This window comes from Ambystoma mexicanum, chromosome 10, assembly GCF_040938575.1.
Source record: "Ambystoma mexicanum isolate Mex_15411 chromosome 10, UKY_AmexF1_1, whole genome shotgun sequence".
NCBI classification, from domain to species: Eukaryota; Metazoa; Chordata; class Amphibia; order Caudata; family Ambystomatidae; genus Ambystoma; species Ambystoma mexicanum.
The window spans coordinates 1,471,794,836-1,471,814,486 of NC_090932.1; the positions used below are offsets into that span (position 1 = coordinate 1,471,794,836).

The 19,651-nt window shown below is 46.5% G+C and overlaps 1 protein-coding gene across 1 annotated transcript in view; it reads right to left on the reverse strand.

Annotated features, from left to right (window-relative positions):
• IFT81 (intraflagellar transport 81) overlaps window positions 1-19,651 on the reverse strand; it is a 1,594,755-nt gene that overhangs the window by 518,071 nt on the left and 1,057,033 nt on the right. The window contains exon 12 of the mRNA XM_069619559.1: window positions 18,259-18,408. Within this exon, the coding sequence (XP_069475660.1) occupies window positions 18,259-18,408 (150 nt within the window). The remainder of the gene's footprint in view (window positions 1-18,258; window positions 18,409-19,651) is intronic.

The following is a 19,651-nucleotide window of genomic DNA, read 5'->3' on the forward strand; positions in this document are numbered from 1 at the left end:
AGTGTTTTCAAGAGTGTTTTTTCCTAAAAATATAATTAGAAGTTATAAACGATAACTCTATAAAATGTAATTAATTTAATAACCTCAGAAGGTCCCAAGATAAGAAGACCTCAGACCCCGCCAATAGTCTTATTCAGAACTCTTCTGTGTTAAGCCAGTCAAGGCTATTTACAAATTGTGCAAAATATCTACACCTCAAGGACTCTGTGGATTTACATGTGATCAGTAAGTGCACTAGATCTTGTCGACTCCTCCTCCACAGAGATCACAATACCCCTCATGAACTAATTTTAAACAAATTCTTTAGTATTAATCAAATTTAGTCGAAACCTCAGGCGTTCAGCTGTCCATCTGGGATTAGGAAATCTTCTCATATATGGTAGAACATAACTTCTTGGTTTATCACAAATAACATTTTTTTTAAACTCCATATCAGAGAACGAGGCTCTTGTTAAAATCCAGTCCATCGTTAACAGTGAGCAATTAAACTTATCTGGGTTATCAATCAGGGATTTCTCTCATGTGGCCCGAATATCTTCAGCATCCCCTTTAAAGGTCATTAAATATTCGCAACACTCAATATTCATCAGATCTCTTATCTCTTAATAGAGAGAGTTCTTTTGAGGCAAAATACAGCTCTATAAAATGTCAATATTTTCCAATTCAAATGGGCACGTAAAGATTTTAAGCCTGATTCATACCTGAATTGGGCAATCTGTAAAGACCGGGGAGCGATAAAACTTTCTTCCAGATCCTGGAATTTTGTAATAGGAACATTCCTCTGATGATCGCTTAAAGATGGACAGCGCCGCAGAGTAGCTTTTAATAGTACCAATCTGGAGCCCCAGATTAGCTAAAAATAGAAGAAAGGATAAAACATCTGGTGTTTTACAAAGAAAAGAAACTACATTCTTTTCCCTGCACCAGTTACAGAATGTATTCCCACTGCAATGGTACAAAGACTTTGTTACTGTCCTTCTGGCAAAAAGCAAAACCTCCATTACGTCATCCAAGAGGTCCCAATCCTTATATCTCAGCCTTTCAGAAATCAAGCATGAAGGTTGAGTGTCTTGACCTCTGGATTGAGAACCTGACTCTCCTCTCATGAGAGAAGGTCATCTCTTTGTGGAAGCCGCATTTGGGGGGGGCGGATGGACATGTTTAGAAGGTCCGGGTACCACATCCTCCTGGCCCAATCCGGGGCAATTAGGATCATGTGTTTCCCGAATCTGCTCAACCTCCTTATCACGTGAGGAATGACGGGGACTGGAGGAAACATGTATAGGAGTGGAAACTACCAGTCCACTACGAACGCATTTCCTAGAGCTCCTCTTGGGGAAAATTCCCTGGAGCAATACTGTTCGCACTTACGGTCGACCTCGGTCGTGAACAGATCTACTTGAGGGGTTTCCCAAAGGCTGACAATCTCTTGAAGGACTTCCTGAGCTAGTTCCCACTCTTAGGAAACTGTGCTCTACCTACTCAGAGCACCCGCCGCCGTGTTCTCCTCTCCGGCTGGGTAAATTGCCGATAGGGAGATTCCTTCTTGAATTGCCTAGTACCAGAGCTGCATTGCCTCTCTGCAGAATGTTAGTGACCCTACACATCCTCTCTTGTTGAGGTAGTAGGTGGCCACTGTGTTGTCTGTCATTATTAGGACATTCTTTAAAAGTACAGAGGGCAGAAAGGCCTTCAGCGCTAGTCTCATTGCCCTCAGCTCCAAAAGATTGATATGTAGTTTGGACTCTGATGGAGACCAACAACAGCTGACTGTCCGATCGTTGGCATGGTCTGTCTGTCACTACTGTTATCTCCGGCCATGGCTGCCAAAAAGGTTCTCCTTTCAGGATATTGTCCTCGCAGGCTCACCACAGAAGATCCTGTGAGACCCTGGTTGGAATCTGAAGTAGGTCCGACATCTTTCCTGAGAATTGGGATCATTGAGTTCTTAAAGCCCAATGAAGGGATCTCATTCTCAGGTGGGCCTTTGGCACCAGAAAAATGCAGGATGCCATGAGGCCGAGCAACCTCAAAATAATCAAAGGCTGGTAGACTGCACATGACTGCGGGCATTCTGAAACTTGGCAACCATCTGAAGAATGTCTTGAGCCCTCACCTTGGGCGGCGATCTACTTCCCAAGGATGTAAGGTGTCATATGGGACTTCTTGTAATTGAGGGAGAAGCCCAGTCTGTAAAGAGAGTGGCAGGTGACGTTGAGATGATCCCAGGCTTGTTCGGGAGAACGCGCCCCGATAAGCCAATCCAGGTAGGGGTAGATGCAAATCCCTCCTCTCCTGAGACTCGCTGCCACCACCGCCATCAGTTTGGTGAAAACCCTCGGGCAGAGATTAGCCCGAATGGCAGAAACAGAAATTGATAATGAGAACTGCCAACTGCGAACCTCTGGTATTTTCTATTCTATAGAGTTTTTATGAATCGCCAACTCGCCCGCGAGCCTCAGGGCGCTGACAGAACACACAAACATAAAAGACATAAAAAGGTGCAGTAAGAGGCACTGAGAGCGTGTCAACGTGAGAAGCAGGTAGGGATGGAGTTAGATGCCTCTGCCATCAAATAGGTGAGTTTTGAGGGCTTTTTAAAACTGTACCAACAAAGGCAGTTGTCTGATCGATAGGGGTACATTGTTCCAGGCTCCTGGACCCCAGGCATTGAAAGTCAGATCTCCAAAACCTTTAAGCCTGGTGCAAGGTTACAAGAGCAAGTCCCTATTAGACCACAGCGCCCGTCTGCGTGGCAGTCTGCTTATAAGGGATTTGAGATAACCAGGAGCATTCCCGGCAAGACATTTGTAGACTATGCAGGACGTTTTAAAATGGATCCTTTGCTGTATCGGCAGCCAATGAAGTTTTCACCGGGCATCTGAGACATGATCATGTCATCTGACGCCACAGATGGCTCCAACGGTCCCGTTCTGGACAACTTACAATTTCCTGACATTTGCCTGTGTAGTGCCGGCCAGCAGGCCATTGCAATAGTGTAGCCTGGAATTAATGGTTGCTGCAGCTAACAGAGCCCCGTTGTCTTATGACAAATAAGGCCGAATTTGCCATAGGAGCCGTGTGATATATGAGTATTTCGAGATCACATAAGAGATATGCTTCTTAAAATCAAGATGGCAGTCAAAAAACACTCCCACGGTTTTAACCTGGCTGGACACATGGATTTTGTCCCCTCCCAATAATGAAGGCCCCATATTGGGGATCTAGGAGCTTAAATGTTGCTGGACTTACAACAATTAAGAGCTTGTTTTTTTTGTTGTTCAATGCCATGGAGTTTTTTCCATCCAGTCTTTCATGACATTGAACACCCCACTAATAAGAATCGAATCTGTCTCATAATCACCAGATAGTTCCAAGATGATCTGGGTGTCATCAGCGTAGTTCACATATTTAACACCCATATTGTCCAGTACATCAAAGAACAGTTTAGAATAGATGTTATATAGCAGGGGTAATACGCTACATCACAGCAGAGTAGGACCTCTTGAGATTTACATTCCCCCACGGCTACTTTAGCTCTCCTAGGGCCCAAGAAAGATCTGAGCCAATCAGCGGCCAGTCTGGTGCATTTTCCGTCTTTTGTTAGCCTGTCTGCCAGCTTATCATGATCCATCAGATCAAAAGTGGCGGACAGGTCTAACAGCAGCATAGCTAGTTTGCCTTGATCAACAATTCCAGCAATGGTAGATCAAACTTCTACCAGGGATGTTTCCGTTCCGTGATTCTTTCGAAATTTGGACTGACTGCTAGGGTGTGTCATGGGGTGCAGAGGGACCAGGGACTGGGTAGGAGTGGGATGATGGAGCCCAGCGACTGCGATAGGAGCAGGTGACATAACACAATGTATACTGTCCATTTGGAATTTCTGGGGGGTCCCGACCTGCCCAAATTTTGCTCAGGGGGGCCCCGGCCAAAAGAATTTGAAGACCACTGTTCTTAAGGCTTCTGATTCAACTCGTACTTAGAAAGTAGGAAATATAGCCGATAGGCAACAACTAATGTAATTATCCAAAGTAACCAATCTAAATGACAGCCCTAGGCAGCACAATGCAGAAATAATATTAACAGAATAAAAGTCAACCTAACATTAAAATGCTGTGAAAACTGTGCTTGATATGGATTGGCACATGAAAATAAGCATCCTGAAGGTCCAAGGACACCAACCAATCATGTAGTTGGAGGGCCTGAAGGATCTGAGAAAGTATGACCATCTTGAACTTGTCCTTCCTGAGGAACCTGTTCAAGTATCTTAAGTGCACGATGGGTCTCAATCCTCTGTCCTTCTTGTGTATTACAAAATAAGGGGCGAACCACCCCTTGTTCCTCTATGTTAGAGGCACTGGTTCTATGGCACCTTTCTCTAGAAGGGTTAAAATTTCCTGCACAAGGAGCAGATCTGGAATCCTCAAAGAGTGGTTCCCCGGTGGATTGTTCTGAGGTCTCCTTAAGAAAGGAAGGCAGTAACCATGGGGGTTTCTAGAGCTCAAGCATCCAAAGTAATGTCTCGCCATTCTTCTAGATGCTGAGACAGTCTTCTCCCCACTGGTGATTTGTGACTCAAGACCTCAGAGAGCTTTTGAGGCAGCTGATGGAGTGGCCGATGGTAAGGAGGCTGCTGCTTGAGCTGGCTTTGCACCTCTACCTTGTCCACCTTAAGGACATTTTCTCTGGCCTCTTTGACTGGCCATTCGTCTCGCCCTTCCAACTGAGGAGTAGTAGCGAAAAGATCTACCCCTCCAAGGTTGCCCACCAGGACGAAAAGGCGGAGGTTGTCTAATAGCGGCGCCTAAAGATTTGGCTGCCGCCTATGAGGTCTGCAACTTCTCAAGGTTCTCGTCAGCCTTGTTTCCAAAAAGGTGAGACCCGTCAAAAGGCATGTTGAGAGGTCTAGATTGCACATCAGGTGCAAATCCTGACTTTCCTAACCACGCAAATCTGCGCATAACGGTGCTGGTTGCCATGGTTCTGCTGATGCTATCAGCCGAATTCAGCCGTCTCTAACAATAGCTAAGAAGCCGTCCCTTTCATCCCCTTCGGGAATGTGCTCTGCTGCCATGGAAATGCAGTCCCATAGAGTGAGCGTAAACTTTGCGAGGGCACAAGTCGAGTTGGCAGATTTTGGTGCCATGCTCCCTGCAGAGAATACTTTTCTTGCCTAGTCATCTACGCATTTGTTGTCCCTATGAGTGGGGGAAGGTAGGGCATGTCGCTTGTTTTGATGTTGCAGTAGCTGCCTGCACCACCAGGCTCTCCGGAGTGGGGTGTTTTGACAGGTAGGCGGGGTAACTACTGGAAGGACAGTACTTCTTAGTTAAGTTTTTATCAACTGCCGGATCGGTCTCCGGAGTCTCCCAGTTCTTAGCCACCCTTTTCTGCAAGGCTATATGAAATGGTAAGATGGGATCTGACTGTGGACCTTTGTCAAGAATGTCAGTAAGGTCGTCCTGTTCATATGGTGATTGAGGCCTAATCCTCCCATGTAATACACAACCTTGGACATAAGCTGCCTGCAGGATGCATCCACATGCTTTCCAGCCTGTGGTTTCCCAAACTCAAGTTCAGGTGAGGTATCTACCCCACTTGCAGTCTGCACATTTTCATAAAAGGTCCTTCATCCTGGACTCTTCCAAAATGAAACTTTGTTACATTGGGAGTACCATATTGGAAGCCATCAGACCGGTCCTCTTCTTCAAGAATTGAAGAAAGAGACTTCAAAAAATCTTTCTGGAGGCAGCAGAACAAGTTTTGGCTAGAATTATAGATTTTGGCATAATTAGCTTTGACGCTGTAGTGGTCGTCGAGGTTTTCTTTATCAGCGCCATTGGTTTAGGAGAGGTGCTCAGCATGGACGGCACATCTGGTAAAGATGGCGAAGCTGGCATTGAAGTCTTCAGCGTCGATGTCGACGTCGAGGGTTTGGCAGGCATCAGAGGTGCCGCCGGCGTCGAAGGTGTCGATGGCGTTGACGACCTCAACTTGTGCTTATGTCTCGAGTGATCCTTCGATAAAACATCGGATCAAGGCCTAGAAGGCTCACAATGTGGATCAGGCCTTTTTCCCGGGCTCGAGGGCACGCAAGACCTTTCCTTTCCGGCTTCTTTCGAAGGCTGGGTAGGAGCATGGCTAGGTTTTTGTTTTTCAAAAATCTTAAGCATATCAGCCCTGAAGGCTTCCCACTCGGCTGGAGTGGATTTCCTGGTTGGACAAGCAACTCTTTCGGAGGAAGCGTCCGATGTAGGCGACCTACAGGGTCTTCTCTTTGACTTCTTCGAGGACAAAGTAGAGTGGTGTGAACCACTTTAACCTGGACCGCTTGGCCATCTTCCAGCCGTGTGGAGGCGCAGAGCGGGGATGGCCCCGCTCCGAGTCTCAACATGGCTGGAGGCTTCCCTCGTACCCCGTCGGGGACGCAGGACCAAGAAAGTAAGTTGGGGGGCGGGTGGGAGGGAGGGAAGGGAAGGGAATTAAAAAAAATGTTTTTAAAAAAACCTGAGTCCCCGGCGGGGGGCGGAGGCAGCCTCTCAGCCGCGGGGAGGCTCAGAGCGGGGATGGCCCCGCTTCGAGCCTCCTCATTGGCTGAGGGGTTGCCACAGGCCCCGGGCGGGGACAAAGGCCGTGAATTTCCCGACGGAGGGATTCCCGGCTGGATAGGGACCATGCGAGAGCCAATCAGAATGCTTGTTGCATTCAGATTGTCTCTCGCCGGGTACTAATTAACATTAAGTTGTTTGCTGCTGGATGATTGCCAACATGAGTAAATGCAGGATATCGGACTTCATGTCTTTAACAGCATCATGATTTTTATAACCCCAAGGGGGAGAATGTGCATATATAAAATGAATGTTTGATCTGCACCATGGCTGTGGCATTACCTTTTTCATCATCCTTCTAACATCGCTTCATCTCGGTTCCATTTCCCTGCCCAGAAATCTATTCTAGCCGAGTCCCTGATCATCATCATTCTTACTGTTGCGGAGCCTGTCATGTCTAAACTCTTACTTTGCTCTTCTGCATACAGAACCTATGACAACTGCTTCAGTGTGGTTCACCTCTCCAGTCCCTTTCTCCTTTTTCGTTTTGGCTATTAGGTGGCGCAAAAGCTTTAATTCCACCTATAAACTGAAACTATAGAATTAGAGTAGAGACAGGAGGGAGATAGGGTATGAGGAATGAACAGGGACAAAAAACATGCAGGTGTTTGGTTATTTAACCACCTATTCTTATTATGGTATTTATTGAGCACGGATCTAGCTTCCAGAAGCAACACAGCACTTTACAGAGGTATACAACAGTACAGATGCATAACAGAATGCCTTTCAGAGGTAACAGAACAGATATACAGCGGTGGTAGAATGCAGAGGGACACAGAGGAGGGGTACAGCTGTACATGGTGACAGGGAGCAACGGGGCGGACAGCATCAAGCAAGTCAGGTGGCGCGGGGGATGAACTGATGGCCTAGGTGTTGAGGAGGAGAGTCTCCTTTAAGAGGTGGGTCTTGAGTTCTTTTCTGAACTGTAGGATTGTGGGGGCAAGTCTGATACTGATGGGAAGGAAGATTCCATAGTCTTGTGGCGTAGGCAGAGAGGGCTTGTTTTCTGGTCTTTTCCCTTTTGCAGCAGTGAATTTCATGTCTGCATGTGTCCCATTGACTGTCCATTGCAATGCTAATCCCTGCAACCATTCCCATCCGCTTTGTGCCCTCCCGGCCCAAAACACATCCGTCAGAAATCTCAAAGCACTGCGCTTGGATTTCTTGACAATAGATTTCTTTAAGGAGGAACCACTAATATGAGTACCTTTTCTCACAAAAATCTTCAATGAACTTCTTGAGAGGAATAGAATGCTTAGAAGTTGGCAATATTTGGTCATCATTCCAATATGTAAAAAGAGGGAGTCTAGTGTTCCTCTAACCATAGTCCTACAGCTTTACTGGATTCCTTTTCCAAGCTCTACGCTAAAACATTAAGCTTAAGGCTTGAGTCTTTGTGTGCTGATTACAGTATCCTATCCCCAGCTCAGGTAGGGTTTAAGAAAGCGACATCAACACTAGATCAGTCTTTCAGATAGTCCCTGTTGGTGGACAGATATGTTAAGCTTAGGAGGATGCCTTTATATGTCACTTTTATCGCTCTATGTGCAGCTTTTGATTCTGTTTCTAGGCCTCAATTATGAGCTTTGTTAGAACCAATTTGGGTGCCAGTAACATTGATGTGTGTAATATCCAAGTTATATGAAAACAACTTTGCAGTTGTCTGTTGAGGCACGGCTGGGGAGTATACTGCCCAATTTTCTATCCCAAAAGGGTTTAGTCGGGGGTGCGTTATTGAGCATCTCCTATTTTCCTTATTCATTAATGATATTGCAGTAGGGATTAACGCTTTGGAAGCTGACAGGCTGCTACTGGACTTCAAAAAGTGGGGTATTTTATTATTTGCTGATGATGTTGTTTTGTTTTCCAAGGCCTACAAAAACAATTGACTGCTTTTTCAAATTACTGCAAGGATAAAGATCTAAAAATTAATATTTCACGGTCTAAAGCCATGATCTTTACGCCTAAGAACTATAATATGCACAAATTGTATTCCTTTTACATGGGTAATCTTAATTTGGAATTGGTGGAGGGTTATGTTCATCTGGGGTAATTGATCTGCCATAATTGCAGTTGGAGCAGTCAGGTAGAGAAAAGCTACCCGACGGTGTTTGGCTGTGATTAACTTCAATAATCAATATGGAGGGGGAAGTATCACCCACGCTATGGAAATTTATGGAATGCAGCCTGTGCCCGCTGTGCTATATGGAGCAGAACTGTGGCGGTATTCAGATACCCGCGGCTTGGCTTGGGAGGAAAATAAATTACTTAAGCGGCTCCTTAATCTCCCCAAAAGTGCTCTGAATTTACCAATCAAACTTGAGTTGGGCTGGTATGGGCTGCAGTATCTGATAAAGCTGCGAGCTTTACTATACTGGCTGCGACTATGGCATACGAGTGAACTTGCAGTATACAGGGAGGGAATGAGTGACCTGCTTGCTCATAACGGTGCAACAAGTCTTCCATGGTTTACATTGATCAAAAAATATGGTCATATTGTTGGACCTTCCTCACCTGAGGAACCCTCTTAGGTTGGGTTATAATTACAAACCTGCTTTGAGGGAGGTGTACGATAAATGGTTTTTCAATGAGATATGCAAATAATTGACAACAAAAAAGGTGTTGCAAAATTTTTTAGAGTTTAAAGTGTTTTTTACTGGAATTGTAAAAGGATCGAGAAGACCTTGATGACAAAGTTCAGATTAGGAATTCTTCCGGTTCATTAGCTTGTTGAACAATAGAAAAAGGATTATCTAGATAAATGTCCATGCTATTCCACCTTGGTGGAAGATGTTATGCATTTTATTTGTATCTGTCCCTTATATATCTCAATAAGTATATGATATTTAAGACCATTATTTGTACAGTGGCCAACGAGCTCAGTCATTGCGGCATATAGGCTGCTGAATAAAATGAGGGATAAAATTGGGTAGTTGCACTAATGAAGTATTTAGCTTCTGCTTGGGCTCTGAATTCTTGTGTATGAATTTTCTAGTTTTTATGAATTATAATGTACATTTTATCTTGTTTTACATTTTTAAACTTTTGTAGGGCATTGCCAAAATAAAAGATTTTCAAGCACATCCTTGTTGGATCTTGTTAGGATAGCTTTATCAAGTAGTAACATCAAACTCTTTGCTCGAAGAGCCTGCCAGTTTTATTTCAAAGCGGTCTTTTGAGAGGTAATTGTTTAATTGTTTAATTGTGGCTGTAATTGCAATATTACAGCCTTTCTACAGCCTTTCTGATGTTCCCTGTGCAGCCTTGACCTGATCCCCCACCATTGGCTACCTTGACTTCATTAGCCAATCGGTAGGACTGAGAGGCCCACTTCTAAGACCCTGTCTGCTCTCTGTGCTACCAGAACACTGCTTGGGGATTTTCTTGTGCCCCTGCACATGAGCTTCCATGATGCTGCTACCTCACTTCTCAAAAGATATCTGGACATGACATTCTCAGCTCCTTAACTATGGGTTAGTTGCATCCTTCTGGACACACTCCTACCCTCTCTTGACTTCTCTTCCTTCTCTGCTTGTCTCCCATGTTTACACTCTTGATTGCACTACGTTTTACACCCACTGCAAGCATCTGAATATAACTAATTTCAAATCTAGCTGTGTTTTTGCTTTTGGGTTTAAAGTCAAATCTAGCTGTGTTTTTCTTTTGGGTTAAGGTCAAATCTAGCTGTGTTTTTGCTTTTTGGTTTAAAGTCAAATCTAGCAGTGTTTTGCAAACTTGCTGTGCTGTTTCCTTGTACTGCATGCTTTTTCTGAAACCTGCTGGCCCAGTGACTGCACAGTTCTACTTGTTCTACTCTTACCCGCTGCCCCCCCTGCTTCGCCCCCCTATCGCTACCAAACCCATGCCGCTCTGTGCTTCTATATTCTCCAACTGCTTCTCCATCAGCTATCCTTCCCTTTTCACTAAGACTGGTAGGAAGAAGTTCAAAAAGGATATCTTGGACTGCAATCCTGGTCTCCCTATCGCTAACACCTATTCCAGCGCTTCCTCCAGACAGACCCTCACCGACATCCTCTTTGTCGTTCCTTCCCCAGATCTATGGACTCTACATATGATCTCTGTGCTCTATCCTTTCTCCTCCTCTCCCATTAATGACACCCGCTGGAACGCCGAGCACAACCAAAGCTGTGTATTGCTACCCAGCAAGCCCAAATGCACTCCAAAGGGCCAATTATCCCTGTATTCAAATGATTCATTCATTAAACGTTTAACAGCGTTATGGCGAAAATTTAGGTGCACATGCACCACATAGATTTCTCTAACTCAAATAGTCGTTAAATAATTCAACAATGTCAATAAAAAACTAATTTCAGACAGTACCGTCATATGTATAGAAGGATCAGAGCTCAGATTATAGAGATAACTTTTGGAATTGAATCTTCTAAATCAAACAAGTTATAAGAAGTAACACAAATTTAATTTGCACAGTGTCCTCTTTTGGCATATAGAGTACATAATAGTCGATGTTACAAACAGTACCCAGAATATTGGGAACATCAGTGGTGGTGGATAACTACTCGTATTGAGCAACACAATTACAAATATATATACATTTGTCACTTCACAGAACTCTAATACATAGGTTCAGTCAATCCTAAACTTCCAAATGAAGTCCCTTATTAGGTGTCAGAAAAGTGACCAACGCCTTTCGGTTCAAAGAACCATCTTCAGGGTATAGACTTCATCTTTCATATTCACAAAAAGTGTTCATAATAGAGACTCTGTAAGGTAATAGAAAAGGAAAAGCTTTTCAGTGAAACTCATAGAGTCCACTAACTCAATAGGAAGTGTGAAAGTCACTAACCTTGCTGATACAAGAACAGGTAGTCCAATCTGTAGCCCAGACTAAGGAATAAGCACAGGGCAAGGGAAACATGCGGTTGTTTCGGTATCTAAGGAGGTGAAACCAAAGAGAATGCATAAAAAATAGTAGTCTAGCTGAAGAAGCAAAACTAGAAAATACTAGTGGATAAAGGGAGAAATGTATGCAAAGAGGCATGTAGCCCCAGGAGGCGTCGATCCACAATCAGGTACAATAGTGAATTCAATGCCATTAAGAAGCTAACTCTTCGACACGTTGCCTAGGAAACATCCAAATGTTCCGGTCATGTATGTAATGAATGTGGTCTACGAACGGGGATTACTGGATGTTTAAAAAGGAACGTGATCCTATTAACAATACTCACACGGCAATACACATAAAAGGATTAAGTGAAACCATGTGATCGCTGTAGTGAAACACGGCCTGGCAAGAGAAGGCGCTTACCTCGGGTCGCGAGAGTCGGGAAGCAGTCTCACCGGAGCGAAGCATGCGATGTAAATGAGCTCTGGCATAAAGCGTCGCCCTGGCAACTACGCGCATGCGCGCTGTGTGCCGGGGCGACGTACATCTTGGTGTGGGCCCAGCTAGGTGATAGGTTGCCAGGGCAACACGACACCTAACATCGGGCAGAGGATCAATTTAGATCAGTCGGTCTGGACGAAACATGGGTGTAACTAAGGGCACGTTAAAAGTTCACACTGCAGGCCCGCGGGATGCACCCACAGTGCGTGAAGTAGATTGCATGGAATTACAACCAATTACAAAAAATACCAAAAATCATGAGCACGCGTGGGGGTACACACCGTAGCTCAAAAGAACTACCGGGTGCCCCCACGGCGCTATAGGTAAGTACGGTGACCCAAGTCCGCCTAGGGAAGTTGGACCGCATAACTAGGATCACAGTCCACCGGGCCCGCCATGGTGGATAGGCAATCTCTGAGAGCATATATGACAGGAAGCTCCAATTGGGTAGAGGTAAACTGAATAGATTCCCAAAGAAGAAGAATGTACAGAAAATCATATGAATATATTGCAGGAATATATTACAGGATTATATGCAGAAAGCGCACGTGGGGGCACAACCGCAGCTCAAATGAACTACGAGTGCCCCCACGGCGCTATAGATAAGTACAGTGACAAAAGTCAGCTGTTGGCAACTACATGGGAATTGGACAGTATTACTAGGTCCACAGTCCGCCGAAGGAAGGCCACGGACGATAGCAAATCTCAAGGAGCACAGAACCAGGAAAACCCAATGAGGAAGTAGTTACTCTGATTGAGGCAAACAGAAGGAGGTAAAGATGCTCTCCGGAGAGAGAGGAGGCGAAACCTAGTGTACAAAGACATCATCAGACACGATGGAGAGACGAAGGTCAAGGAACGAGACAAGATATGCTTTTAAATCTGGCATGGAGGCCAAGATGTAACCTTGTGCAAGGATGGCATTTATAGGTAACAAATCAAGATGTGACTTAAAAGAAAACATAGTAAGTGTTGCTATTTACAAAACATGTATATACAAACGTAGAGCCAGATACTTGATGGAAAAGCATAGAATTCCCAAATTTACACAAAGCACATGAGATCAAATTCGGTATTCATGCCACGTGGGCTAAGAGTCCAACAGTTCGATCCATAGAATTTCTCGTTGCAACAGTTTCCGCTGCACTTCACCCCCCCTGCTTCCCATTGTGATTTGCTCCAAAATGACACATTTCAATTGTGCGATGGTATGGCGTGCTTCAGAGAAGTGTAAAGACACAGGTGACCTTGGACTCTTTGTGCGGATATTAGATTTGTGCTCGGACCATCTTATTTTAACTTTTCTGGTGGTCATACCCACATAGTATAACCCACAACCTTTAAATTCTACTGTTTGTTAAACGATTATTTAACCAGCTTGTGCACCCCTACACCTCACTCCTTGTCTATACCCGCTGGAACGCCCTCATGGCCCCCTTCGACTCCTCTAAGGTCATCATTAATGTCTACCTAAATGGCACCGTCATGGTCCAAGGCCCTCGGGCCAATCTCCTCCTCTTTGATAGGCGCGTCCCTTACCTCATCAATTTCCTTTAATCTCCTACTGTCCCCTCTGCCCTCCCTTGGCTACCTTGCCCCCTCTTCCCTCCTCTTATGCCCCCACTCGGGCTCATTCACCTTCTACCTCTGATTTGTACCCCTCCCCGGAAGGCCTTTAAGGCTGGCAACCTTCTTCATCTTGCCACTCTGTACTCTAGCTCTGCTGACAGACACTCCTCTGACATCTGCCACCTCCTGGAAGAACTTGGCCTCAATGTCCTCAGTCTCACTGAGACAAGGTTCACGGCCAGCTCTGTCACAAGCCTTGACACTTTCCTCCCTCACGGCTAAAAGATCCTCTCTGCACCCAGATCCAACCAGTCTTGTGGGGTGTAGCCCTGATCTTCCTCGAGTGGATTCCTGCCTCTATCATTCCAGACATACTCCTCTTTCGAATGCCTTGTTTGCAGGCTCTCTGTCTCTCCCGGCCACTCTCTTACCGTGCCTACTTCTCTTACCGTGCCTACTATCTATCGGCCTCCCGGTCAGATCACCTAATTTCTCTCAGTGGGCGGACTTCTCCTCCTCCCTCCTGGCCTCAACCATTCAACTCCTCCTTCTTGGTGTCCTCAATATCCATCTTGACTCTCCCTGTTCCTCCTCTGTACTCTTCAGTGACCTCTGTGATTCCCTCTCCCTTTCCATCCTCTCCTCTGGCCCGACGCACTCTGCAGGGCGCACGCTTGATGTTTTGATCTCTTCTGACATCCCCCTCTCCACCCCTCTGACCACTCCTCTCTCCTGGAGCAATCACTCCCTCCTCTCCTCCCATCTCTCTCTCTATCCCCCAGACCAAGCCAACCCCAACACTGTCACCTACCTTCTCGGGCATTCGGTCCATGAAGCGTATGTCAGTTGAGGCTTTCGTCACCACCTTCTCTCCCCCCTCTGCCTGACTCACATTCTGACACAGCCCTTTCCATGCTCTACTCTTATCTCTGATACTCTTGACGCTATTGCCCCGGTCATGAGGATCTGTTTGAAGCCCAAAGCCAAGTGAAATTCTTGGTATGACTCTGACCTAGCTACCCTTAAACGTAAGTGCAGGGTGGCTGAGAGTCAATGGAGGGCTTCTTGTTCATCCTCTGACAAACTGGTCTGTCGCCTGCTCCAAAGGCAATACCGACTCTCTGTCCATACTAAGACGAGAGCCCACATTCAAGCCTTTGTCTCCACAGCATCTAACAATTCGGTCGAACTCTTCAAAATCTGCAAGGAGCTCGCCAACCCTGCTGCAGTCTCTACCTCTCCTGTCGCCTCCCAGGCCCTTTGCACGGCCCTTCCCTCTCAATTTATCTACAAAAAAACAGGACATCCTGTCCACCCTCTCGTCCCCTCCCCCTCTTCACCCTTTTCCTTCTGCGAACTCTGGCCCTCCTGCAGCCGCCCCCTCACGCTCTTTCTCATCCTTTCCTCTTTTCTCCCCCGACGAGGTCTCTAGACAAGTCTGATCCATGAAAGTCTCATCAAAACAGGTACTTCCCTGTTCCTCCAAAACCATCAAGGGCAACATTGACACCCTTACTCCTTCCTTGGCAGATTTCTGCAACCTCTCCTTCACCTCGGGAGCCTTCCCCTTCCCTGTGAAGCACTCTCTTGTGCCCCCTCTTCTTAAGAAACCCACAGCTGATCCTTCTTGCCCGGTAAACTATCGCCCGATCTCCATCACTCCTTTCCTGGGCAAACTCCTGGAACAGCTGGCCATCTTGCAGCTTAACTTTCACTCTGATTCTATTGGTTGTCTACGCGACCATCGGTCTGGCTTTAGAGCTGCCAGAAGCACAGAAACTGCTCTCCTGAACATCTGTGAAGGTCTGCTCTCCAACCTTGAATCTAACATCCCCGCTGTCCTCATCCTACCCGATCTCTCTTCTGCCTTCGACACGGCCAACCATAGCATCCTGCTCAACCGTCTCTGTAACAACCTGGGAATCACTGATCAGGCTCTGGCCTGACTGACTTCTTTCCTCTCCGATTGACCCTCCCAGGTCCAACTTGGGTGCTTCCTTTCCTCTACCTCCCTCTCTACCTGCGGTGTTCCCCAGGGGTCTAACCTCTCACCCTGGCTTTTCAACCAATACCTGGCACCCCTCGTCCATCGCATTGCTGTTTTCTGCTCCAATTTGCAGTGCAATGAGGATGACAACTCATTTTCAGGCTTCCCTTGGCCACCTTCTCCTTCTCTCATCTCCGATTGCCTGTCTGCTATTCAGGAGTGGTGTGCCGCCAACGATCTCTGCCTGAATGCCAGCAAGACGGAGATCCTCCTCATCGGCACACCTTTACCCACCTTTCCTGCCATTCTCTGGCCGGCCTCCCTTGGCCATTCTCCTATCCACATCTTTGAGCATAAGAACCTCGGGGTCATCTTCGACTCCGCGCTTTCCTTTTCTGCCCACATCTCTGATATCTCGAAAAAGTCAAACTTCCATCCAACTGCACCTACTCAGAGGTATTCTGCCTTTCCTCTCCTTCCCCCAGAAGCTCACTGTTTCTCAAGCCCTGGTTCTCTCTAGGTTGAATTATTGCAACAGCCTCTTTCTAAATCTACCTGCTTCTACTCTTCGCCCTTTGCAACTCATCCAGAACAGGACTGCAAGACTTGTCCTTGGCCTCAAGCCCTGGGATCGTATCTCTCCAGCCCTGAAATCTCTTCATTGGCTCCCAGTGACTGCAAGGATTAAATTCAAGACCCTTTGCATTGTCCCCAAGGCTTTCTGTGGCCTGGGTCCAAAATAACTTCAGCTCTCCCTACGAAAATACCTTCCCTCTTCAGCTCCTCGCTCCTCCACCTCCAACTCCCTCAGGGTCAGTCGTTTCTCAAAGAAACGAGCTGGGGTAGATATCTGTCTTTGGCTGGGGCCTCCCTCTGGAGCAGCCTCCCTGCCACTCTGAAACTTGAGGAGAACCATCACTGGTTGCGGAAGCACCTCCAGACCTTCCTCTTTGCTTCTGCCTTCGCTCCTTCTCTACCCTGCTGATTGGTTCTGCATCGTGCACCTGGTAACCCTCTGATTTCGGGCCCAGGTACTTGCTCACCCTGCCACGCACCCGCACTGCCTCCTGGCAACTCTAGCACTTGGGTCTGTATCTGTAACCCTATAGCACCCCCCTTTTCTGCAGTTATCAGACACCCCTTGTCTGAGCCTTAAATCTAGCACTTGCCACTTGCTGGCTGCACTACCACTGTTGTTTTTTTATTCCTTTGCTCAGCAATTTCCACTTCTTCCCCTCCCCTTTCACTCTACCCCTTCCCTCTCCCCTGCACTTGTGTGTTCTCAATGTCACTGGGCCTAGTAAGATCGTTGTTTTTGTTCTCCCATGTTCCCCTCCCTTGCCTCGTCGCACTCTGAAACACTTGTGTATGAGTGTGATACAAATAAAATATCAATACCGGTGTAATAAAAATGTGTTAACCAAGTGTGCCACCATTCACTTAATTTACCAGCAGTATGGCATGTCCTTTACTGAATCCCTGCTAAAAACAGGCAACAGTGTTGGCTTGTGTACAGGTATTAGATAGTCATTTGCCAGTCAGTGCTATTATATGCCCAGGTACTCGCACCAATTTGCAGCTTTTGCCATTAAAGACCAGTTGGCACCATTACGGCAGTGTCCAGGAAACGCCTATCCCATGGCAACACAATAGACAAAACTGTTGGCATTGCCAATGCTTGTTTTCTTATATTGGCTGCAACCCCTGGCTCTCGCCATCCCTGCCTCCCTATAATAGAAATCCGACTATGCCTCGCTGTTCACTTTCATCTCCAAGCCGCTCTCCAACACAGTCTCCATGTAGTGAGCTTGAGAGGTTATTGAATGATGCGATATCAGAGGCATGCGGATATTTGCTGCTAAAGTTATCTTGTGCATTTAGAATGCCAGTGTTCAGTAGAACACGTGCAGTAGTATATAACATCCTAATTTTGAAGTTGTGACATGGCAACTGGTCAGATGCATGAAAGCAAAGCTTGCAGGAGGCAGAGCAGAACTTTGAGGCCCGCCCTTCATTCTGTAGGACACCACGGCGGGCCCACATTTCCCTTGCGGTTACCAAAATGAAAAGGAAGCTTTGATGAAGAACTCATCCTTTTGCATATCTTCTAGGGACTTCATGTATGCAGGTCACCACTGAATACACAGCGAGGGAGATACTGCCAGAGGTGGGAGGGGATTATTTTTTGTCAATTTGTCGATTTAATTCATAGGAGAGAAGGACATTGTAGTAAGGAGAAAGTGAAACGGGATGAATGCTTTTGGCTACAGAGGACTACCCTTCCTAGAAAGGGATGGATGGCAAATATGAGCCGGAATGTTCATATTGAAGGCTACATTCTCATTCTACAGAATAACATGCCCCCTTTAATACAAAATAGAAGACATCTTGGAGTTCTGGGCCTGCATAAAAGAGTCAGGCGGCAGTCTCATCCTGTATATGGCAGGGACGTCCTCAAAGACTTACAATAGCGTGACTATGTACACTGGGAGGAACATTACATGTCTCATACAGTGCCAGTAGGGAGCATTTGCGGTTATCTACTCCGCTTGTCTGAGCGGACTCCTGTCTCCGTGGCGGGAAGGTCTGCTCGGGCCCTTGGATTCCTTGCATGGCTCCAACACTCATGAGTGATGACAGATGACATGCACCGTGGGTACTACTACCAACCTCCACAACCCAACATTCCCCAGAAGAGGCCGGGAGATAGCGAGGCGCTCCATTACCAGCTGCTGCTGCACCGACTCGTGCCGCTGCTTCAGGATCTCCTCGGTCCTCTGCAGGACTCCGTGCTCCGCGCGAAGCTCCGCTAGCTCCTGCCGCTTCTTCTTGAACACGGTGCTCTTGCCCCGGAGCTTATTCACATAGCGCTTGAACTGCAAAGGGAAACACATGCCAGCCATCACTTAACATACACATACCATACTTAAATATGCATTGCAAATACACAAATGTAATTGGACAGCATACAGGGGCGGGATGTGTTGCAACACAGAACAAGCCTACCATTAGGATGTACTTGAAAGAGAGGCTGCGGCCAGGGGCCGCAAAGGTTGGAGGTGCTACCCGTCAGTCTATGGATCGCTTTGCGGTGAACAGATACTCATCACACAATATAATAAAGGGCCAGCTGTTTGTCAGATGCAGGCATGCGCAGTGAGCGAGCCGTTGCCTTAGGAAATATATTCCAGATGCATGTTTCAGGATGCAGTTCTTTCCTCACGCACTTCGGCCCGTAAACAGGGCGTTTACACCAGGTTGTGTTATAAAGCGCTTCACCCCGGTTTCCACCTGCTTCTAAGCCCTGTATTAACAGGCGCGACCTGTTCGATGAAAGGTCACGTCGGCCTTGCACGTGATTTGCATTTGCCAAGTGCAGGCTGCTCTGTCAGAGACCAGTGCTTTACTCCTGAGCTGTATAAAAAGGACTATGACCTACACACACCAAACTGCGGAGGTCGGCAAGGGGCAGCACGCATTAAGTAGAGACGGAGATGTTTCATGTGGGCCCTTGTGGATGTCTTGATATCTTATGGGTTTATGACTGCCCAGGCATGGACTAGCACAGGTATGGGCAGTGCATCGTGTGATGGCTTCCTTCGAAAAAGACCATGGGCCCCATATGTTTTTCTTTCATTTTCGCTGGTATTTCCATTATCCACGTTTGAACAGACTGTAGCCCCATTTTTAGTTTGGGCTATTAGGTGTCACGTGCGACACCTACAAGCCTAAACTATTGCACTAGAGTACAGCTACAGAGAAATGGCATATGAGCAGGGACACAAAGCTTGTAGGTGTTGTTTGGTTATTTACCCACCCATTGATTGCCCATCCAGTCCCTGCTCCTCCCTGCCCAAAACACCTCCTCATGGGAACTCTTTGAGCTCACTTTAACCAAGCTTTACCATCAAACGTTGCACTCGAAGTGCCTGCAAGTGTTTGTTCAAAGCAGTCTTCTGAGAGTTAATGAGTTAATTGGAGCTGTAAACCTGCTATTAGTGTAATAAAAATGTCTTAACCAGGCTGCCTCCAGCCACTCGATTTATAAGCACTCTGCGTCCTGTTAAAAACAAGCATTGGCAAAGAAAACAGTTTTGGCTCGTGTATACGTATCATGAA